The 24,915-nt window shown below is 41.1% G+C and overlaps 2 protein-coding genes across 7 annotated transcripts in view; one reads left to right on the forward strand and one right to left on the reverse strand.

Annotated features, from left to right (window-relative positions):
* Nucleotides 1-4,739, reverse strand: part of LOC110508560 (GREB1-like protein) — a 102,804-nt gene extending 98,065 nt beyond the window's left edge. Inside the window, exon 1 of the mRNA XM_036966223.1 lies at nt 4,354-4,739. The gene's annotated coding sequence lies outside the window, so the exon portion shown is untranslated. The remainder of the gene's footprint in view (nt 1-4,353) is intronic.
* A 4,827-nt stretch (nt 4,740-9,566) lies between these two features.
* The window catches only part of rock1 (Rho-associated, coiled-coil containing protein kinase 1), a 70,905-nt gene continuing 55,556 nt past the window's right edge, over nt 9,567-24,915 (forward strand). For 4 of the 6 annotated variants that reach the window (XM_021589150.2, XM_021589151.2, XM_021589152.2 and 1 more), the window contains exon 1: nt 9,568-10,535. In XM_021589150.2, coding sequence (XP_021444825.1) covers nt 10,443-10,535 — 93 coding nt within the window. In that variant the 5' untranslated portion in view covers nt 9,568-10,442. Of the gene's footprint in view, nt 10,536-24,915 lie in introns of all 6 variants that reach the window. The other 2 variants (XR_005040217.1, XM_021589153.2) reach the window with 2 other exon arrangements.

Here is a 24,915-nt window from a genome sequence, read left to right on the forward strand (position 1 = left end):
CCCATGATCACTCTGGATGAACTGCAGAGATCTACAGCTGAGGTGGGAGACTCTGTCCATAGGACAACAATCAGTCGTATATTGCACAAATCTGGCCTTTATGGAAGAGTGGCAAGAAGAAAGCCATTTCTTAAAGATATCCATAAAAAGTGTTGTTTAAAGTTTGCCACAAGCCACCTGGGAGACACACCAAACATGTGGAAGAAGGTGCTCTGGTCAGATGAAACCAAAATTGAACTTTTTGGCAACAATGCAAAACGTTATGTTTGGCGTAAAAGCAACACAGCTGAACACACCATCCCCACTGTCAAACATGGTGGTGGCAGCATCATGGTTTGGGCCTGCTTTTCTTCAGCAGGGACAGGGAAGATGGTTAAAATTGATGGGAAGATGGATGGAGCCAAATACAGGACCAGTCTGGAAGAAAACCTGATGGAGTCTGCAAAAGACCTGAGACTGGGACGGAGATTTGTCTTCTAACAAGACAATGATCCAAAACATAAAGCAAAATCTACAATGGAATGGTTCAAAAATAATCATATCCAGGTGTTAGAATGGCCAAGTCAAAGTCCAGACCTGAATCCAATCGAGAATCTGTGGAAAGAACTGAAAACTGCTGTTCACAAATGCTCTCCATCCAACCTCACTGAGCTCGAGCTGTTTTGCAAGGAGGAATGGGATGGGAAAAAATGTCAGTCTCTCGATGTGCAAAACTGATAGAGACATACCCCAAGCGACTTACAGCTGTAATCGCAGCAAAAGGTGGCGCTACAAAGTATTAACTTAAGGGGGCTGAATAATTTTGCACGCCCAATTTTCCAGTTTTTGATTTGTTAAAAAAGTTTGAAATATCCAATAAATGTCGTTCCACTTCATGATTGTGTCCCACTTGTTGTTGATTCTTCACAAAAAAATACAGTTTTATATCTTTATGTTTGAAGCCTGAAATGTGGCAAAAGGTCGCAAAGTTCAAGGGGGCCGAATACTTTCGCAAGGCACTGTATATTCATCTTACCGTTGATATATTTAAGGCCTATTTCGGCAAGTTAACCAAGTTTTTGCTGGTTAAGCTAGCCATGTTAATGACGAGCTGACTAGCACCGTTGTCAGTCCAGTGCACTAATGTCAAGCTAGCTATTTCTACCAGGTGATTTGCTACCAGGTGATTTATTGAAATATTAAGTGAGTGTTTATTTTTTTACTACCTTAAAAGGTTTATATGAAAAGGGTTGTACTTGTGCTTTGTATTTATGGATTAATATCACTTCACATTGAGGGCATATATCATTACTGTTGCTCCTATCCAAAATATATATTGTGTTCTACCTAACCAGTGAACATGTGGCTGTGATCATCCTGTCAATGCCTGTCATCACTGTTTGATATCTTTTACTGCAGGTATGCTTTTCTGTATTTTTGTTATTTTCTAAACACAACGCATTTATACTATACAATCACTTTGTGGATTGAGTCAGAGAGATATTCTCAGAGCAGTGAATGTGTGGCTGTGACCGTCCTGTCATCACTCTTAGATATCATTTACTGCAGATAATAACCAAGTCAACCTGAAGTGTAGGTGTCCATGTGCTTTTCTTCTGGGGGGGGGGGGGGCTATGTGAAGTTGGTTACAAAATTGGGGCCGTGACCCGGATCCACAAGATCAGCCATCGCCGATCACCGGGGAATACAGCAGCGCTCCAGAGAAGAGGACTACACCTGCCCCCAGTATTGGTAGGGGCCGCAGATAGCAGGAATGGTAGAGCATAGCTTTACTGAGCGTGCTGGTGTAACGTCAGTAAATGAACAAGAGGATGTTATTGATCAAACAACAGGTCAGAGTGATGGAGATGATAATCACTCCAATGATGATGAATACCATATGCAGAGTGTTATGCTTGATTTAGTCTAACAGATGGGTCAAGAGATAGGTAACAGTATTGTTTCAAGTCTGTCAGCAAGTAATATCACTCCATCCAAGGTAGCCACCGACACTGTCCCAGTGTGCACGCCAGACTGGTCCAAAGTAAACTTTGTCATGAAATCTGACATGCGTGATTCACCCACTTTCACAGGTGATGGAACAGATAAATGTACTGTGTACGAGTGGCAGGAAATGATGAAGACTTTGTAAATAAAGGTTACAAAATGCCAGAGCAAGGTAATTAAATCATGGAAAGGTTAATGGGGAGGGCCAAGGATTTAATCAAGATAGGAATCCGTAGCAACCCTCTTGTAAACATCAGCAGAGACCCTGAGGTTATTTTCAGTATTTTGATGAGGTCATCTCCTCTACTACACCGCTGCAAGATTTTTATTAAACCAAACCTTATCAGGGGGAGAGTAGCTAAGACTGCTGGGTGAACCTTAACCGAGTAGCAGATCTAGCTAGTGAATGTCTACAAAGACAGGTCGAGAAAGATGGATGACGTGGGTCATGCGGTTGCCATGATGTTTGGGAAGCACTGCCCCAATCATGAACTTGTACACAGCATTCGGATGCAAGCCTAGGGAGAAATGGACAGTGGGTGAAGTTCAGGAGTTGATAGACAGCCACCAAAATGACAGATGTGCTGTAAGGAGGAAACAAATCATAGACACTACAGGAAGACGTCCAAAAAAACAGGAGAACTCAGAGCATCCCGTCCTTACCTCAGTTGTTCAAGGAATTCAGAGTGGCAATGATCAGGTGACAATGACTCAATTTGTAACACTGCTGGAACAGTTTATTATAAACCAAAACGCTGCTCGCCCCGTCACAAGAGGGCCCCGCAGAACTGCACAGCTGTCTCCCTCCTTCCCATGTGCAAAATGTAAAGATGTGGCTCACTCCACTCGGTCTCACTGTCTTACTGACGGCCTATTCTTCAAATGTCACAATCCTGGCCATCAAACCATAGACTGCCCACAAAAGCAGGAGGTTAGAAGAGAGGCATCAGTCGGGCAGCGGCCACAAAAATCAAGGTCCAGCTTTAAACCAGTACAGTAGGTCTGCACCTCTTGTCTTCATACAAAGAGACAAAATCAAGGCAACACAAATGTGATGTATCAACGTACTCAAGAGAATAACCACCAATGAAAGTCTGTTCTATGCACCAGTGACCGTGCAGGGTTCAGTAGAACTAAGAGGACTCATTGATAGTGGTTCAATGGGGCGGCAGGGTTGCCTAGTGGTTAGAGCGTTGGACTAGTAACTTAAAGGTTGCAAGTACAAATCCCCCAGCTGACAAGGTACAAATCTGTCGTTCTGCCCCTGAACAGGCAGTTAACCCACTGTTCCTAGGCCGTCATTGAAAATAAGAATTTGTTCTTAACTGACTTGCCTCGTTAAATAAAGGTTTAAAAAAAAAAATACATCGGAGAGAGTATTTTGTTACAAGATACAGCACTGAAGCAGAGAGTATTAAAATAATAATTAAAAAAATTGGGGAATCATCCAAAGTGATACGCTACTACGCCAAGTCTTTTCTGAGCCACCAGTCATAAGCTTTAAGAGATGTCCTACCCTAAATTACAAATTAGTCCACAGTTATCTTCCGGGTGACTCTCAAAAAACTTGGCTTGACCACAAACCCAAGGGCTCTTTTAAATGTAACCATTGCAACCATTGCAGTAATATTGCTCAGAGAAGTATTTTGTTGACACAGCTTCCTAAATGGAGTATTACGTCAAGCATTTCATTAACTGTAAAACCACTCATGTCATCTATAGATTGGAATGTCCACAGTGCAAGGTGTTCTACATTGGACGGACAAAGAGACGCCTTCAAGACCGCCTAGCGGAACACAAGTATGCCACACGGGTAGGTAATGAAGACTACCCCATGGCAAGGCACTACAAGTCCCTACACCATGGCAGCCCTGCCTCCCTACAAGCTATGGGTATTGATCATATCCCGGCCTCTATTAGAAAAGTGGACCGTCTTAAACAGTTAAACCAAAGGGAACGTTTTTGGATTTACAAACTACAGGCCACTAAATACCCTGGTTTAAATGAAGATATGGATTTACAAACTACAGGCCACTAAATACCCTGGTTTAAATGAAGATATGGATTTACAAACTACAGGCCACTAAATACCCTGGTTTAAATGAAGATATGGATTTACAAACTACAGGCCACTAAATACCCTGGTTTAAATGAAGATATGGATTTACAAACTACAGGCCACTAAATACCCTGGTTTAAATGAAGTTATGGATTTACAAACTACAGGCCACTAAATACCCTGGTTTAAATGAAGATATGGATTTACAAACTACAGGCCACTAAATACCCTGTTTTAAATGAAGATATGGATTTACAAACTACAGGCCACTAAATACCCTGGTTTAAATGAAGATATGGATTTCTCACCCTTCCTGTAGGGTCTTGATGTGTCCATTTGCTGTCATCTAGTGGACATTTTGCTCAATTGCCCTCAGCTATGGTTAGACTGTTGTTGTTCATGTTTTGCTGTGTTCTAGTGTACTATGGAATATATAGCTTTCTAATTCTTGACACTTCTCCCAGTCATATTTAAGGTTAGAACTACCTTTTAGTGTTCTGATACTTCTAGTTTGGAGTTGTCTTTTTATGATAACATAGCTACAGTATTTCACCTTTTAATGTGTATAGTATTGCTTACTAGGTGTGTCCAATCAATTGTGTAACCACTCCCTCTTCCAATTAGGGCTAATTGAAAAGCTGTTAAAAAGAGGACATTGTATTCCTTTTTTTGTACTCCCTGACGAAGGCCATGCAGCCGAAACGTGTCTGTTTAAAAAAATAACTTTGTTTCTATTGTACATGCCATACTAATAAAGGCATTTTAGTCAATTATATGAAGAGTGCCTTGGTCTTCCTTTCTTTTTTGAAAACAAAGAGATCTGTTAAATCTGACAATTAATCTTGATGGTTGCACAGTCGTCTCAAATAAAACTGTGAAGGACCTCTGTGTTACTCTGGACCCTGGTCTCTCTTTTGACGAACATATCAAGACTGTTTTAAGGACATCTTTTTTCCATCTACGTAACATTGCAAAAATCAGAAACTTTCTGTCCAAAAATGATGCAGAAAATTAAATTCATGCTTTTGGCACTTCTAGGTTAGACTACTGCAATGCTCTACTTTCCGGCTACCAGGATAAAGCACTAAATAAACTTCAGTTTGTGCTAAACACGGCTGCTAGAATCTTGACTAGAACCAAAAAATTTGATCAAATTACTCCAGTGCTAGCCTCTTTACGCTGGCTTCCTGTCAAGGCAAGGGCTGATGTCAAGGTTTTACTGCTAACCTACAAAGCATTACATGGGCTTGCTCCTACCTATCTTTCCGATTTGGTCCTGCCGTACATACCTACACGTACGCTATGGTCACAAGACGCAGGCCTCCTAACTGTCCCTAGAATTTCTAAGCAAACAGCTGAAGGCAGGGCTTTCTCCTATAGAGCTCCATTAATATGGAATGGTCTGCCTACCCATGTGAGAGACGCAATCTCGGGTTCAACTTTTAAGTCTTTATTGAAGACTCATCTCTTCAGTAGGTCCTATGATTGAGTGTAGTCTGGCCCAGGAGTGTGAAGGTGAACGGAAAGGCACTGGAGCAACGAACCGCCCTTGCTGTCTCTGCCTGGCCGGTTCTCCTCTCTCCACTGGGATTCTCTGCCTCTAACCCTATTACAGGGGCTAAATCACAGGCTTACTGGTGCTCTTCCATGCTGTCCCTAGGAGGGATGCGTCACTTGAGTGGGTTGAGTCACTGACGTGATCTCCTTGTCTGGGTTGCCCCCCCCCCCCCTTTTGGGTTGTGCCGTGGCGGAGATCTTTGTGGGCTATACACGGCCTTGTCTCAGGATGTTAAGTTGGTGGTTGAAGATATCCCTCTAGTGGTGTGGGGACTGTGCTTTGGCAAAATGGTTGGGGTTATATCCTGCCTGTTTGGCCCTGTCCGGGAGTATCGTCAGACAGGGCCACAGTGTCTCCCGACCCCTCCTGTCTCAGCCTCCAGTATTTATGCTGCAGTAGTTTATGTCGGGGGGCTAGGGTCAGTTTGTTATATCTGGAGTATTTCTCCTGTCTTATCCGGTGTCCTGTGTGAATTTAAGTATGCTCTCTCTAATTATTTCTTTCTCTCTTTCTCTCTCTCTGAGGACCTGAGCCCTAGGACCATGCCTCAGGACTACCTGGCCTGATGACTCCTTGCTGTCCCCAGTCCACCTGGCCGTGCTGCTGCTCCAGTTTCAACTGTTCTGCCTGCGGCCATGGAGCCCTGACCTGTTCACCGGACGTGCTTCCTGTCCCAGACCTGCTGTTTTCAACTCTAGAGACAGCAGGAGTGGTAGAGATACTCTGAATGATCGGCTATGAAAAGCCAACTGCCATTTACTCCTGAGTTGCTGACCTGTTGCATCTTTGACAACCACTGTGATTATTATTATTTGACCCTGCTGGTCATCTATGAACATTTGAACATCTTGGCCATGTTCTGTTACAATCTCCACCCGGCACAGCCAGAAGAGGACTGGCCACCCCTCATTGCCTGGTTCCTCTCAAGGTTTCTTCCTAGGTGCTGGCCTTTCTTGGGAGTTTTTCCTAGCCACCGTGCTTCTACACCTGCATTGCTTGCTGTTTGGGGTTTTAGGCTGGGTTTCAGTACAGCACTTTGAGATATCAGCTGATGTAAGAAGGGCTTTATAAATACATTTGATTTGATTTGGTCTGCCTGCTCTTCAGTCTGAGAGAGATATTCTGAGAGCAGGGTCGTGTCTCCTTCCTCTGTACATAAAAAAAACTGTTTAAAACTGTATAACACAATAGTGTCTTTGGAAAATAGTGAATGTGACTATGTATATATTTATCTCACCGATAATGTATTTAAGGCCTATTTCGGCAAGTTAACCAAGTTTTTGCTGGTTAAGCTAGCCATGTTAATGACGAGCTGACTAGCACCGTTGTCAGTCCAGTGCACTGTAATGTTAAGCTAGCTATTGCTAGCAGGTGATTTGCTACCAGGTAATTTATTGAAATATTAAGTGAATGTTTATTTTCTTACTACCTTAAAAGGTTTATATGAAAAGGGTTGTACTTGTGCTCTGTATTCATGGATTAATATCACTTCACATTGAGGGCATGTATCATTACTGTTTCTCCTATCTAAAATATATCTTGTGTTCTACCTAACCAGTGAACGTGTGGCTGTGACCGTCCTGTCAATGCCTGTCATCATTGTTTGATATCTTTTATTGCAGAAAAAAACAAGTCAACCTGAAGTGTGGGTGTCCGTGTGCATTTCTTCTGGGGGGGCTATGTGAAGTTGGTTACAATTGCATAGTGCAGAAAATACACGAGAGTTCAGGGGCCTTGCTTTAACCAAGTTAACTATTTTCACTTTAGTGTCCAAAACATCTTTCAAGCTGTCAGGCATTCCCTTGGTAGCAAGAGCCTCTCGGTGGATGCTGCAGTGTACCCAAGTGGCGTCGGGAGCAACTGCTTGCACGCATGTTCCCACTCCACTATGTCTCCCTGTCTTGGCTTTTGCGCCATCAGTACAGATTCCAACATGAGAAGCAGCTACATATGGACCGTTAGTAGAATTCCCACGCGAGAGTAACGATTAATGTGATTGGATGTTAATTATTTGACCAGGCTACATGTATTTTACTTTGTGTTGTTATTTCGCTGAACACCCAGATGGTTTAATTTTATTTTAGATTATTTAATTGTATTTTTGGCAGTGAAACGAGGCTACTCAGGCGAGAAAAAAAACTCGCCCAAATGCATAACCCTGTTGGAAAATATATATATATTTAAATGTGAATCACATTTTTATTTGGTGTACCCCTAGGGGGAATACCTGGGCTACATGAGCATGTTCTTGCTATTTTTCCGCCCTAGGCAGACCAAGTAAATTAGTATTTTCCAGATGTTGAAAATATGTATTTTCTGAAAATATGTGGTTCTGAATGAAAGTTGTGAAGACATTTATAGACGTCTTTGATTGGTTCAAATTTGTTTTGGACTAGATCAAAAATCAATGTCCATGTATGTGGAAATCAACGTTGGTCCAGACTGCACCAAAAAAAGATGGCGTGAGTTGGTCTGTGCTAATTTATTTTAAAAAATATTTAACTTTTTTTTTTATCTTGGCAAGTCAGTTAAAGAACAAATTCTTATTTGCAATGACGGCCTAACCCGCATGACGCTGGGCCAATTGTGTGCCACCCTATGGGACTCCAAATCACGGGCGGTTGTGACACAGCCTGGAATCAAACCAGGGTCTGTAGTGACGCCTCTAGCACTGAGATGCACTTCCCTCGACCGCTGTAGGAGTAGCCTACATTGTTGCCAGAAATTGAATTTTGCCCATCTATGTGGTAAGCCTACCGTTTGCAAATAACCAAAAAAAGATGTCCAAAAGAAGTCAGCTCGGCTTACTGAGGTCTAGTTTTACCAAGTCAGCCCACAATGGAATTTGATGAATCCATGTGGTAGCCCCACCATTTGCTAAACAGGCCGTTGCATTGGCTTTACTAGTCCTAATTCCTGTGACTAATACATTTGGCTATTTAAGCTCTGAAAATCAGCTACCCAACTTTATCAGGAGTTATCGTGAGGCTATTTGCAATGTGTTTACACAGCCGGAAACGCACAATGATTTTATTTTTCGCCATGATTAGCTTGTCAGAAATGGACAGATACAACTTGAAACCACTGATCATGACAATTGGGTGAAACTCCTGGACAACAGTTGTGATTGTCCATTTTACTGACCTATCCTGTTTTTAGGTTAGGCGCATTTTGTAGGTTAGGCTATTTGATCGGATAAACCTGCATGATGTAAAAATTCTCATTACATTGTCATACCTTTATCTCCAGCCTGTAGGCTAAAAAAAGGCCACATACTCTTTCTACCATATGCTATATCTGCAACATGATTTATGTTGGATTTTATTTTTGTGACGGAACGTTGGTTCGCCGCAGTGAACAAATGATTATTATTTACAATGACCGGCCAAAACCGGGCAACGCTGGGCCAATGGCGCGTCGCCCTATGGGACTCCCAATTGCAGCCAGTTGTTATGAAGCCTGGATTCGAACCAGGCCTCTAGCACTGAGTTGCATTGCCGTAGACCGCTGCGCCACTTGAGAGCACAATAGACAAGAAAAAATATTTGGACACTGCTTATCACAGGGCAGCATCAACGCTTACGACCAAAGCCCAAATCTCTGGTTGAGAGAAATTGGCATTGTTTTGGGGCAGAATTATGTTGAGAACTAAGCCTAGCCCATGCACAAACTCCTTTGCAAACTGGGGTTTTACACTGTTGAGTGCTGACACCGGTGTAGATGGATTGGAAATCTCTATTTGATTTTAAAGTACTGGCTGGGTGGGAGTCTGAAAGGCTAGATAAAGCAGGATGTATTTGTCTACTTTTGAATTGGGTTTGGCCGGGCCTCCTTATGTGGAATTTACATTGACATGTATATTGTAAAGAGGGGCGTGTTTGAGCTGGGCCCTACAACATGTTGTCATCATCATGATCGTGCGCTCAACAACCCAGCCTGGGTAAACTCCATACAGTCTATGGTGGTAAACTCCTTCAATGAGCCTCCACCGGGGCTCATGCGCAGTACTTGACGTTTCAAAGTTGCTTCTCCGGGTGTTTGAACAGGAAGGCGGACATGTTGGTCAGGCGGTGGGAGAAAATCGGGCATCGTTTAGTTTTTCGAAAAATAACATAGCTAACGTTAGATCAAAACCAGATTTATCTATGTAGAACCAGAAAGTTTTCCTTCTGTATCGGTCGATATCGATGGCCGATGACAATGTGAGGCTTACAGCGAACGGACGTCAATGAAATGTTGTAACAAGACGGTGTTTTAAACTGCTCGAAATTTGGAAGGATCATTGTTTTTCCGCCACTTCTACTTTGCAGCTGTCAGACTCGTTTATTGTTTTTTTTTGCAAGGGCCTTACACTGATATATGGACACAAGCCTGGGAGTAATGTGGCTACTTTGCAGCCTATCGGATTTTTAAAACTGTATTTAAGTTTTACTCTTTGGATGTATTGATATATTTTTAAATTCAGCACAACTCATCTGCGGCATCCTGTGGACGCCGACTAATCTGTTGATGCATTTAGCCAAGTTAACTTGCTAACGCTAGCTAAATTAACTTCTTTTGAATTGGTGAGGTTGTCTGCAAAACCTGGCTGAACTGGGGAAATATATATTCTGAAAATGTGGCTTTTGAATATCAAACGCCACTTTAAACGTTTCGTGGTCAGTGAAAAAGAGAGAAGAGGCACGTTTCTTTGATTGAATCTGCGGGTTCTTTCTAAACACTTGAGTTCACGCAAAGGAAATAACAGTAGGCTAAATAGCTACGTTAGCACTTGAGCTAGATTGCTAACTCGTTTTATTTAGCTATAGCACCGGCGTGGAACTCTACTTGTCTGCAAAAATGTCGGCTGGAGAAAGTTTGGAAGCTCGTTTTGAGAAAATCGATGCCATGTTGAAGGACCCGAAGTCGGAAATAAACACGGATTGCCTTTTGGTAAGTAAACTAGCCAGCGTTAACTTGACGATAAGCTTGGCTCGCTAAAGTTGGCTAACGTTAGCTAGATATGTTATTGAATTAGCTAACTATCATTAGCATCATTTAGCTAACTAGGTAATGAATGTGTTAGTAATCTAACTACCGTTAGCCAAGTTGAAATTGGTTTGATTAAATTAGCTAGCTAACGTTAGATTAGAAGTTAGTTTGCTACTCAACTTTCTAGCTATCTGGTGTAGGCAGCTATATGAATAGCTGCCTGCTATAGGCTATATTTGTTAGCCAGCCGACGTCTTGAAGATTGGCTTGCTACCTTGTAAACGTTAGCTAACTAACGTTGACTACCTGTTAGCTAATCAGCTAACGTTATTTGGCTAACAAGCTGAACAAGTGGCATCCAAAACAACCATGAGATGTAACCTTAGTAGGGCTGTGAATTGCCAGGGATCTCACGATACGATGTTATCACGATATGTAACTACGTGCCTAAACGATATGTATTGCGATTCTACATTATATGTAACGTTATTGCAATAACACGTTGAGGTTTTTTTTTATTGCGATTTGATGTTCCAAACATATTGCTCACTAAAGTTATGTCTGCTGCCGAGTGACTGTTTTGATCGGTCAGGGAAATAAAATGTATCTATATCGTCATTCCAGTCCATTTTTTTTACTGTTTCCGGGAACGTTAGTTAAAATAAATATATATATATATATATATATATATATTTATTTATTATTCTTTTTTTAAATGTCCATGTTAACTTCTTATCAGGCATCGATGCTAGAATGGCTGAATAACTTTAATTAAGTTGAATACCGGTATGTCTGATTATTGATATAATTACAATTGACACATTTCACTACTAGTAGCTATTTTAAAATCGTCAACGCTGTTGATAGTGAAGGTGCTATGCTATTTGAACCCGAGGGTATTTTGCAGTCTAAATATTAATAAATAACTGTGTAGTTTTGTTTCCATGAAGATGGACACAGTCCAACCTTGACCATGGTGACTTTGCAGCCTGGTCTCATATACAAGACGTAACACAGTAAAACACACAGAACACTCAAATTACTATGGTATGGTGACATAAGACAGATCGTTACTCTATCCAAAAATGAAAGTCAGGTGGATGCTACTTCGAATCTCATCATGGACAAAGTTAGCATTTTAGCTATTACCCAACTTTTCAACTACTTACTACTTTTTAGCTACTTTGCAAATACTTAACATGTTAGCTAACTTGTCCCTTAAACCTCTATATATATCTATTCGATAATATATCCATCGGGACAATTCGTTTTTCAGTAGGACAGATTGGAGTAATGGCTACCTCTGACCACTTGCGCGATGTGGCCGCCTACGGCTATTCTTCAACATAAATGTGTAAAACTACGTCACAATGCTGTAGACACCTTGGGGAATACGTAGAAAGCGCAATCTGGTTGATAGCCCATTAACTGCTCAATAGGGACTCATTGGAACGAAGCGCTTTCAAAACATGGGGCACTTCTGGATTGGATTTTTCTCAGGCTTTCGCCTGCAACATCACTTCCCCTAACCTTAACCCCTAGCATAGCTAACGCTAGCCACTTAGCTAGAGTTAGTAACATAGACATTTTGGAAATTTGTAACACATCATACAAAATGGGTGTTGGACATCCACAAATTAATACATACCATAAGAAGTGGAACATATGCTAAATGGAGTGTCTCGGATTTATGTACAGAATGATACGAAATGCTCCGAGGCCAGGTTTGCCTTCTGGTTGTCAATCATAGTGCATTGAACAAAAACAGAAAAGGCACAGTGGACCAAATGTGACAGGGGTTGTGGCTGTCTGCCTGAAGGCCTCCTTTGTGATATACAGGCAATATTAGAACAAACTCTTTGGAGAGTAGGGCTATACATGGACTTTTATTTTTTTAATATCCTCTGAAGTGGTAGCATCACGCCTGTTCGAACCTGCCAACCCAGCTGCATCAGTTAACTTGCTTGGGTCTGCCTGCCCTGACGTTTTACTGTGTCACTCATTCCCCGCTCATGATGTAACTTGTATCAGACTGCCACGTGCTAAACCTCAGAAGAACACCTCCAGACTCGAGTATCAATCATGCAAACCGAAAACAAAACTGTTGTTGAGGTTTCTCCCCCAGAGAAGACGGTGATGTAGCCTCCTTGAGTGCGTGTCAGTCGGGACTGTTGTGTGTCTGCCTATGTTCCTATGAATGTCCATACCACTTGCATGCATTTTTAGTGACAATCACGTGTGGATATTGGAACACAGCCTTTGTCTCTGTTAATATCATTCAGAACATTCTAGTGAAGGCTGGATGTCTTCGATCCACATGGTAGTCGAAAGCCTCTGCATATTAGCCAGTGTGACATCTAAGTAGTCCATATGTGTGGTTACACTGTAACTATCCTTTTTGGTGAATTGGGCTTTGAGGATATCGCTTACTGTCTGCTTCCCGAGGACTGGGATCATTCAATAATCCCATGTGAAGCAGTATGTAATGTAACTCAATGGAAAGCACTAGCCTGAATTTCCTGTAGTTGTATTAAACAACGGCAATGTTATGCAGACAGGTGTGAACCTTATAAGGGCCTTTTTATAAACTACGGTACCGTTGAGGTTTTGGTATGCTGGACAACTTGCTACAGTTGTTGATAAATCATTGATAATAATCTGCAGGTTTTTACTTGTCATTACATTCAGCTATAAGGGTTGAACATATCTATATTCAATCAAATTCCGGAGTTGATTTAAAACCTGTCATGGTAGGTGTCTTGAAGTATTGGTCCAAAGTCGTGTGACATGAAACACATTACTTTTCTGTCCTTGCATTCATGGCAGTGCAAGTTATATCATATATTAAGCATTAATCAGTTAAATTACCCTTTGAACTTGAATCTTGGATCTAGCTGTCGGACAGTTTTAGTTTTTTTATATATATACATGACCGTTGAAATGTTTGGGGTCACTTAGAAATGTCCTTGTTTTTGAAAGAAAATCACTTTTTTTGTTTGTTAATTAAAATAACATCATATTCATCAGAAATACAGTGTAGACATTGTCAATGTTGTAAATGACTATTGTTGGTGGAAACAGCAGATTTTTTAAAAATTGAATAATTACGTAAGCGTACAGAGGCCCATTATCAGCAACCATCACTCCTGTGTTCCAATGGCACATCGTGTTAGCTAATCCAAGTTTATCATTTTAAAAGGCTAATTGATCATTAGAAAACCCTTTTGCAATTATGTTAGCACAGCTGAAAACTGTTGTTCTGCTTACAGAAGCAATAAAACCGTCCGCCTTTAGACTAGTTGAGTATCTGGAGCATCATTTGTGGGTTCGATTACAGGCTCAAAAATGGGCAAAAACAAAGACCTTTGTTCTGAAACTCGTCAGTCTATTCTTGTTCTGAGAAATGACGGCTATTCCATGCGAGAAACTGATGATCTTGTACAACGCTGTGTACTACTCCCTTCACAGGACAGCGCAAAATGTCTCTAACCAGAATAGAAAGAGTGGGAGGCCCCGGTGCACAACTGAGCAAGAGGACAAGTACTGTTTGAGAAACAGACACCTCACAAGTTCTCAACTGGCAGCGTCATTAAAAAGTACCCGCAAAACACCAGTGAAGAGGCGACTCCGGGATGCTGGTGTTCTAGGCAGAGTTGCAAAGAAAAAGCCATATCTCAGACTGGCCAATAAAAATAAAAAAATTAGATGGGCAAAAGAACACAGACACTGGACAGAGGAACTCTGCCTAGAAAGCCAGCATCCTGGAGTCGCCTCTTCACTGTTGACATTGAGACTGGTGTTTTTCAGGTACTATTCAATGATGCTGCCAGTTTTACTGCTTCTTTAATTAGAACAACAGTTTTCCGCTGTGCTAACATAATTGGAAAAGGGTTTTCTTTTCAAAAAACGTTTATTTCAAAAACAAGGACATTTCTAGGTGACCCCAAGCTTTTGAACGGTAGTGTATATATCTCAGAAATGCAATGTAACATTTTGTCTCCTTATATTACAGGGTGAAGATAATTATTATTATTTGACGGACAACTCTCCAAAAATCTATGTGATGGCAAAATCGAGAGCTTCTAAAAATATCACCTTAACTTGATAATTAAAACGTCAATTGATACTGTCATTAACGTGGTTCTTCACTGACCATGTTTACATGCACACCCATATCCCCCTATTTTCCGGGGTACTCAAGTATTCTGTTTTTGAGTTGACGAACATAAGCGGCATATCGAGTTTTGCAATAACCCGAAAAAAGATTATATCGCGGTTATGAGAAACCAGGGTTAAGATGCCTGGGAAATATTTATCTTAGACATGATACTGTGGCATGTAATCATCTTTTCCCGTTTTAATGTTTTTCGCGGTCTGTGCAGGCTCAGTTTCTCTTATCATGGGTGTTGTGTGAGGATGCTTTTATCTGATTGTCAAAGAAATCACTTCAAAAAGTGATTCTGCCAAATTCTCTAAAACAACATTTGAGGTGGCTTATGGTAGAGAAATTAACATTCAATTATCTTGCAACAGCTCTGGTTGACATTCCTTCAGTCAGCATTCCAATTGCACGCTCCCTCAACTTAAGACTGGCGTTGTGTTGCAAAACTCCACATTGTAGTGTCCTTTTCTCCTCAGCACAAGGTGCACCTGTGTAATGATCATGCTGTTTAATCAGCTTCTTGATATGCAACACCTGTCAGGCGGATGGATTATCTTGGCAAAGTAGAAATGCTCACTAACAGGGATGTAAACAAATTTGTGCACATTTGAGAGAAATAAGCTTCTTGTGCTTATGGAACATTTCTGGGATTTTAATTTCAGCTCATGAAACATTTTTGTTGCATTTATATATTTGTTCAGTGTAGTTAATACTGGTAAAGTTGTCTGTATTTAGAGACCCAGGAGCAAGCACAATAACAGTGAAAAGATTGGTCCTGTCCAAAATGTTAAAATGTCATCAGTTGGATCGGTTTTAAGGAAATTAAAGGTTCAGTTTGCCTTGGGTGCATATTTTATGTGGTTGAAGTACTCTCTGCTTGCGTTCAGTTACTATTCCATTTCACCCATATTCATTTAAATGAGGAATATTCATGGAAACAGGGATACTCGTAAGCGGGATATCAAAGGTGCATGTAAACAGCTTATCGTGAATAAGACCTTAAGTGGGATATGAGGTACAAACCGTAATACTGTGTGTGTGTAAACATGGTCACTAAACTATACTTAATACTTGTATGATGCGCATTTGGTGTCAAGCTGTTTAATTACACTGCTATTTTCAAGCAGCGTCATTATCTGATCCAGGAAGGAATTTTCTGAATGACAGTCTAGACGAACAGCTGTTGTGATAGCACATGCGACGCAACAACAGCCCAAGTGCTTGAAAAAAGGTAATTTGTTTCGCCAGTGAAGACAATTGTGCCTATATGCATGTTGGATCTAATATGTCTAGCGATTTATGTTTTTCTATGCTTGATAGTGCTCAGTTAACTGGTGTTTTTGTTTTACCAACATCAGTTCAATTACTTGAATTCTGTTTACTCCAGATTTTTTTGTGACCCCAATGCGCCGTTTCTGTAGAGAAATCGAATCATTCACGAGAGAAATCGAGGAAATTACAATGTGGGATGCTGGGCTGAAGGGAGTTGTAGTTTTGATTAAGCAAATTTTCAACCTAGGTCAGTGTCGAAACGTAATTAACTACAATGATCATATTCAACCTTACTTTAGACTTAAGTTTGTCGCCTGTCTTCCCGCTTTTGGGATGACCCCCCCCCCCCCATTGTTAGGGTGTGGACATGAGCATCTCGTCATTATATACTGATCGATACACTTTTACGATTGATATGTTAGATACACACACACACACACAAACCGCATGAAAGAGGAATGTACACCAAAACAGTTTGTTAAAGTATGCCTTACCTACTTTGAGGAACTAGTAAAATGATCTTGTCAGACAGCTCTGCAGCATGATAGGCATGCTAGCCAAATAGGGTGACTAAAGATAGTACTGTATGGGAAGCACAACGTTATATGGCCTGGCTGCTACTGTCTGAGCAGAGATGAGATGATTACTTTAAGCAATGAAAAATAAGTCATCAAATAACTAAATCATATTTTATTATTTCCTAGTAAATTCCTAGTTACCTATTGGGTCGACATCAATGTGGACCTGACAGACTGTTGAAAAAAAATATGATCAATGTTTTGGCAATTTAGCTTTGGTTTCTTTTTTAATTTATCCAAACCGGACCGACTGCAAAAAGCACTAATCGCTAGGCACTACTGCTTGATTTACAGCAGGGTCTCGTTAGATTTAACTGAGGTATTATCCAGGTAATGAGGTCATTTTCAGTTTTTTTGTGGCTCGGATTGGACACTGAGTCTACTGTGCGCAATTGTGTGGGATAGACTATTGTGCAACACCCAACGCTATTCTTCTTAATCATTCTGAATAGAATGCCAACAAATTACATAGCCTCGTGTTCGTCTTCTGCTGATTTACATGTCATACATTTTGGTTTCCATGTTACACCTTTTTAGTTTAAACAATACAAGGGGCTTGAAGTAGTCTACTCAATCTGGAATTTGGAGCTCAGAAGTTCAAGTACTGGAATAGGCCTACCTTGAAAATCTGACGTTTCCTTACTTTTGTGCTTGTAATTATCGTAGGCAATTTATACGTTTTCATTCTCCCTTATCTGTGATTATATCTGCCACTTTCGTTTGTTTCCTGCCGCTTCAGTTGAAGGGTGTTGCGAAACTCTGTTGCGGTAAAACCACGTGCTGTTATGAGGATGACAACATCTAATGCTGGCTCCAACTTGCCTCATATTTTACAATGTAGTAATTATAATTAGAATATCAATGTGTTGGCAAGGCCTAAACAAAATCTTTGATAATGGCCTATTTATTTTTTTTAATTATTTTTTTTACACTTTGCATGCTTTTTGGGGAGGGGTTTGTATTGTGCCCTATATGTACAATTATATAAATTATACAATTGTCTAACATTGAGGTCCTTAAATTACAATTAAGTGCTTGAAGAAGTCCTTTAATTTGACTTGCCAATGTCTGTATGAACCCAGCTTAAATTGTGAATAGGCCTAGATCTATGTTGTATAGGTGGAGTTATGGGAGAATTTGCATATATTCCTTTAACTACACACTTATACCTGCATCAAAATATATATATTTTTGTTTCCAACCAGTTTAAATTTTGATCCTAGTGTGTCAAATTTGCCCAATTATTTATAGAAAGACCCACAAGCAAGTTGCCTAAAATGTGTGATAAGTATGAATAGGACTGGGAACTGCCAGGGGCCTCACGATACAGTATCATCACCATACTTAGGTGCCGATACGATATGTATTGTGATTCTCACGGTTTTAGATTTGTTGAGATTCGAGGGACGAGAGAGCATGAGAGTTTTATTTTGATCAGTCATGGAAATAAGTGCTGAAAACAAATTGGCTCACTATTTAAAAAGATGAAGAACACGCTAGAATTGAAAAATATAACAGTTTTGGTACAGTTAAAGCCGACTAGCGCAAAAGTATTGCCATATTGTACAAAATGATATTGCCATATGTCGTCCATAATAATATCCTGATACCCCCCCACCCATAAACAACTTATAAACGGGAGGCATAGAAATGGTGCACATAAAACAACTCTACCGCTTCTTAGACTTGCTTTTAATGAGTGACAGATCTATAACAAACATTTCTATGTGAATATGACCGGGTCGCCCGAAAAGTTACATATTGCAGCTTTAAATTAAGCTAGCAGGTATTAGGCTAAGCCGAATACAGATGGGGGAAGCCTTTCTCTACATGGAGTTCAAATAAATAGAACCGCACACTGTCGGAAAAAATAATTATTTAAAACCGAGGCTTGAATGCAAAATAAAGATGTTTATTGAAACGTGGCCAAAAAAAGCTCCCTAATAATTGATGATATTTCTCGCTTTTGTATATTTTGTGTATATAATCTAGATCATGCATTCTATTGTACTTGGTACTGATTCATAGATTTTCCAGTGTTTTTCTTGCTTGATCATGTGACACATGCAATTAACCTTGAAATACAAGCCAGGTGTGTGTGCTGACAATTTCCACTGATGACCTTGTAAAAAAGCTTGTGTTTTCACCTATTTTTTTGATTTTATGCATTTTCTTGCGCAATGGTTTTTTGGGGCACCGTGATGGTTCAATAAACATCTTTATTTTGCTTTCAAGCCTCGGTTTTGGATTTTCCTTTTTTCTATGGTTTGTGGTTCTATTTATTTGGCTCCTACACACCTGGAACAGACACTATTCAGTAGTTAGGACCTTTTTTAAAGAACATCATCTACATGGAGGGTGCCAGGGCTGCTAGCCATATTAAAAACGACACCCTTTTAAAGAAGAACAGTTGTTTAGTCTCCCTGGCCTGCCTGCCTGCCTGCCTGCCTGCCTGCCTGTCATAGAGAAAGGCACTCACCTAATGCACACACTCCGGCTCTGCTCTGACTTAATGGCAAAAAGCTGTGGCGACTTTTCCGAAGCTCAAGCCCAGGGCAGCCACACACACAAGGGTGTTGTTCCTCTTTTCCCCTTAGCTGCAATCTCCCTCAATGAATGGAAGCCTTTGCTTCAACCCCCTCTCCACCACCACTCTGCTTCTTCACCCACAGCTTAATAAAATTCCATGCTAATCAAATAACCTCTTGTCTTTGACTGGCCTGGAGTCCCCTGTGTGTCCCAAAGCCATTCTGTACGTGCTGCCTGCGCCTGGAGAGAGTCAGAGCTGCTTGCCCGGCCTCTGCTCTGAGGTAGCTAGCTGGGTGTGTTCTCTCCACCCATAAAACCAAAATTATGTGGGCCGTGGTAGTTTCATGTTTCTGAGAGCTTTGCCTGTAACATTTAACTCGTAAAGCAGTTTCCAACATGTTTGGCTGCTAGGCTATGAGTAGGCTAATCAGTTCCATCAAAAAAACACAATGCTAGCTGTTTTCTAAGGATGCTATGGTTATCTGACTCTAACCTGATTTGACTTTTTGTTGTGTTTTTCCGCTAGCTCTGGCGGGGTCTGGGGTTCCAATCTGTTTTTGCTCTCTTGCCAACTCCCTATGGAATTGCCATGCCAAATGTTGTCAAGAGAGCATTAACAGACTGGCACCCAGGCTAGTTTGACCGCTGCCTTAGCCGAAAGCAGTGATGTTGCACTTTTGCCCATTTGTTGTTTTGACTGTGATATTTTGCCCCTGTCCTGCACTCAGGGGTAGCCTACCACTCCTGTCAAGCTTATCTTCTCCCTAAATAATTTCTGTTGGAGAGAGAGATGGAACCTTATCTGTATCACACTGCCCACCCTCATCACAGCTCCAGGCAGGCTCCTGCTCCTGAGAGCCTCTCCGCACAACCAGAATTCCTGGCATTGTGTTGGGAAAAGCTCGCTGACATTTTAAGGGTGCTTTTATCGTCTATATAGTGAGCTATGTGTGTTTTTCCATAGGTCTTTTGATAGTACACAGGCCTAGTTTTAAAAAAGTGTCATGCCCTGGAAATCCTGGAATAGGAGCCTGAAGCTGTCTGAAATAGCATTTTTAACAAAAGCTGCATTCTAGTAACAGAATGTTATATTTAAATCCTAATTGCTAGTTGGTAGTTTCCTTGAGTTTGATCACATGTTTGGTAGAACTAATTCACCGGCTGGCAGAATGGGATGGCTGGATTGATCTGTTGGAGCTTGCCTGGTATGGGCCTTTGTTCCTGCTATAGCTCAGTCTTTATTTAAGCAGTAATGCTCGAGGAGGTGTGGTATATTGGCCATATACCACAAACCCCCAAGGTGCCTTATTGCTTAAATAAAGACTTGGCTATTATAAACTGGTTACCAATGTAATTAGAGCAGTAAAAATACATGTTTTGTCATACCTGTGGTATAAGGTCTGATATACCACGGCTGTCAGCCGATTTAGCATTCAGGGCTCAAACCACCCAGTTTATTTATTTTTTAGACACTTTGCACATTGGGCTCCCTAGCCTAGCATAAGTCTGTTTTGCCTCTTCCTTGAGCTAATGCCTAGCTGATTTTTAATGTGCTCACATTTCTAGATTTTCCTTGTACCAAGTCTTTCATTCCATCCATCCTCAACCCCAGGACGTGGGTGCTGACATTACACTCTGATTCCCTAGTTCAGAGATCAACTAGATTCAGCCATGGGCTGATTTTTATTATAATAATTTTTCCTGGAGCGGATGGTCAGTTGGCCGGAACATGCACATTGGCCACAAAAAGCCCAAACATATATTGACTCAAACAATCCTTTAAAACTTTGCTTTCATTTGTATACTTTCACAAACACTGAGTATACCACACATTAGGAACACCTTCCTGATATTGGGTTGCAGCCCCCTTTGCCCTTGGAACAGCCTCAATTCATTGTGGTATGGAATCTCCAAGGTGTCAGAAGCGTTCCACAGGGATGCTGGCCCATGTTCACTCCACCGTTGTCAAGTTGGCTGGATTCCCTTTTGGGTGGTGGACCATTCTTGATACACACAGGAAACTGTTGAAAGTAAAAGCGTTGCAATTATTGACACAAACCGGTGCGCCTGGCACCTACTACCATACCCCTTTCAGATGCACTTAAATCGTTTTTCTTTGCCCATTCACCCTCAGAATGGCTGGTAAGTTGAGTGACAACGCGTTCTCTTTTACAGCAACGACCTGGGGAATAGTGACAGGGGAGAGGAGGGGGGGATGAATGAGCCAATTGTAATCTGGGGATGATTAGATGACCATGATGGTATGAGGGCCGGATTGAGAATTTAGCCAGGACACCAGGGTTAACACCCCTACTCTTACGATAAGTGCCATGGGATCTTTAGTGACCAGAGAGTCAGGACACCTGTTTAACATCCCATCCAAAAGACTGCACCTTACACAGGGCAATGTCCCCAATCACTGCCCTGGGGCATTGGGATATATATCTTTAGACCAGTGGAAAGGGTGCCTCCTACTGGCCCTTCAACACCACTTGTAGCAGCATCTGGTCTATCATCCATGGACTGACCAGGATCGACCCTGCTTAGCTTCAGAAGCAAGCCAGTGGTGGGATGCAGGGTGGTAATGTTGCACAATCCATGTTTCAAGGCTTAAAAATCTGTCTTTAACTGGTCTCCTCCCCTTCATCTACACTGATTTTGAAGTGGATATAACAAGTGACATCAATAAAGGATCATAGCTTTCACCTGGTCAGTCTGTCATGGAAAGAGCATGTTTTAAGCATGTTTTCAGTGTATGCTGTAGTGTTAAGATTTCCCTTCACTGGAACAAATGGGCCCAGTCCAAACCATGACAAACAGCCCCAGACCATTATTCCTCCTCCACCAAACTTTACAGTTGGCACTATGCTTTTGGGCAGGTAGCAATCCCCTGGCATCTGCCAAACTCAGATTCTTCTGTCAGACTGCCACATGGTGAAGCGTGATTCATCACTCCAGAGAACGCGTTTCCACTGCTCGAGAGTCCAATAGCAGCGAACTTTACTCCACTCCAGCCGATGCTTGGCATTACGCATGGGGATCTCAGGCTTGTGTGCGGCTGTTCAGCCATGGAAACCCATTTCGTGAAGCTCCCAACAAATTTTTCGCTCCCGTTTTGCGCTCATGTGGCCGATCACTTCATGGCTGAGCCGTCTTTTTTATTTATTTTTTATTTTACCTTTATTTAACCAGGTAGGCAAGTTGAGAACAAGTTCTCATTTACAATTGCGACCTGGCCAAGATAAAGCAAAGCAGTTCGACAGATACAACAACACAGAGTTACACATGGAGTAAAACAAACATACAGTCAATAATAAAGTATAAACAAGTCTATATACAATGTGAGCAAATGAGGTGAGAAGGGAGGTAAAGGCAAAAAAAGGCCTTGGTGGCAAGGTAAATACAATATAGCAAGTAAAACACTGGAATGGTAGTTTTGCAATGGAAGAATGTGCAAAGTAGAAATAAAAATAATGGGGTGCAAAGGAGCAAAATAAATAAATTAATTAAATACAGTTGGGAAAGAGGTAGTTGATAGGGCTAAATTATAGGTGGGCTATGTACAGGTGCAGTAATCTGTGAGCTGCTCTGACAGTTGGTGCTTAAAGCTAGTGAGGGAGATAAGTGTTTCCAGTTTCAGAGATTTTTGTAGTTCGTTCCAGTCATTGGCAGCAGAGAACTGGAAAGAGAGACGGCCAAAGAAAGAATTGGTTTTGGGGGTGACTAGAGAGATATACCTGCTGGAGCGTGTGCTACAGGTGGGAGATGCTATGGTGGTCTTTGCTCCAAGACGTTTCCACTTCACAATAACAGTTGGCCTGGGCAGCTCTCGCAGGGCAGGAATTTGACGAACTGACTTGTTGGAAAGGTGGCATCCTATGATGGTGCCACGTTAAGTCACTGAGCTCTTCAGTAAGGCCATTCTACTGCCAATGTTTTCCTATGGAGATTACATGGCTGAGTGCTCGATTGTTATACACCTGTCAGCAATGGGTGTGGCAGAAATCGCCAACTGCGCTAATTTGAAAAGGGGGTCCACATACGTGTGTGTGTGTGTGTGTGTATAGTGTGTTTGAGAAGTCCGTACTAGGCCCATGGGTGTTCTAAATAAGCCCACCTCTTAAATAGTAAATTCTAATTAATTTCCAAATGTTCAAAACTTACAAACTGTCATTTATGTAAAATTGGATCATATTAATATTCCTTAAAGTTATTAAAATAAACTGATCATTGCTATTGTTGATCATGAAGGTAGCACATAACGGGTGTGTTCAATCGGATCACACGGAGATCAATGTGGATTTAGGCTTTTGTTTTTGCCAACCAGTGTACAAACCGGATTCAACTAATCATAGACTTGATTCAATATGTGATTAGTTGAATCAGGTGTGTTGTTGCTTGGTGAGAACACAAACCTGCACCCACACTGGCCCTCTGAGGATAAGAAGAAAGATAACACACACAATTTTCAATGACTTTTCTGAAAGCTGATTTCACATTTGCTGTACGGCTGTTCTTGTTAATTGTCTTTCTAAAGCATATCTGAAGAATAAGATCTACTCTTATTTTACCAAGGTACAGGTGGTGGTCCAAAAAATGTAATCACCTGGATGAATGAAGGACAACAATATGACTGTGTCCCCACCCAATAGTGCATGAGTCGTCACCCAGTAGTCCATATTCTTGTCCTCATTTGTTTGCATTTTAGTCTACCACTTGTAGGTCTTTTATTCCTTATGTCCTTCAAGCCTGATCTTATTCTCTCTCTGCATCAACCTGTCCTTTCCAAAAAATCTTGGCGAGAGTACAGAGGTTTCTAATCTTGGTAAAGGCACCGTGGCTAGATTAGGGCTGTGATGGTCATGCCGTTTTTCCAGACGGTTATTGTCATGCAAAAGACTGCCAGTCTCACGGTAATTGACGTTAACATAAACACGTTTAGCATTTCCAGGAATAGAAACTGCATACATGCCTTTGGAACATCTATAATAAAACATGAAAAAAATCTAAATGAATTGAATATACACCATCACAATAAGTCCATTATTTATATTAGGAAAGTCTAAAACATTAGGATATGAATGAAATGTATTTCAGAACATACAGTAGACCAACTCATTCTGTTCTTATCTGGCTATGTGCCATGCCATAGGTTGTAGGTGTGTTCATTAGGCAGACAGGATATGCTTATAAGTACGGTATCATTATTTTATTAGATTTTATAGTAAGAAGAATATAATTTAAATTAGCTGAATAAAATGAATATCTTTTTCCCATTTTGGAGCCAGCCATTTCAAATACGCACTATGTTGAGCTTAGGAGTGATCAGTTGAAACTGGTCCTATATGCTAGAAATCAGAGTTATTTGGCAACTTTAGCTGGGGGAGTCTCGGGCTGAAAATAAGTTGTCATATTTTTATCCATCAGATTATTTTCAATTTGATCTAGTCTGAATATGTTAAATTAGTTTAGATTGGCCCATTTATCAAATGTGCAGGAATAGCAATTGGAGGCCGCTTTCCCGACTTCATTTTTTGCGGGGTAGGCAACTCTGGTTGTTTCACTCCATGCAGCAACCACGGTTTTGAGGAGCATGCATCCAGGTGATTTCCCCCCCCCCCCCCCCGCCTAAACTCTTTATGCCGTGGGCTCTCCAACCTGGTTCCTGCAGCTACTCAGTGCTTAATTTGGGAAACCAAGTGAAATCTGTTCGGGAACATCGATAGGAACACGTTTTCACAACAAAACATGTTTCATTCAACTGTTAACAGCCTCTATCTCTGCTCGCTCTAGAAAGGAA

This window comes from Oncorhynchus mykiss, chromosome 28 (assembly GCF_013265735.2).
Source record: "Oncorhynchus mykiss isolate Arlee chromosome 28, USDA_OmykA_1.1, whole genome shotgun sequence".
In the NCBI taxonomy this organism is placed as follows: Eukaryota; Metazoa; Chordata; class Actinopteri; order Salmoniformes; family Salmonidae; genus Oncorhynchus; species Oncorhynchus mykiss.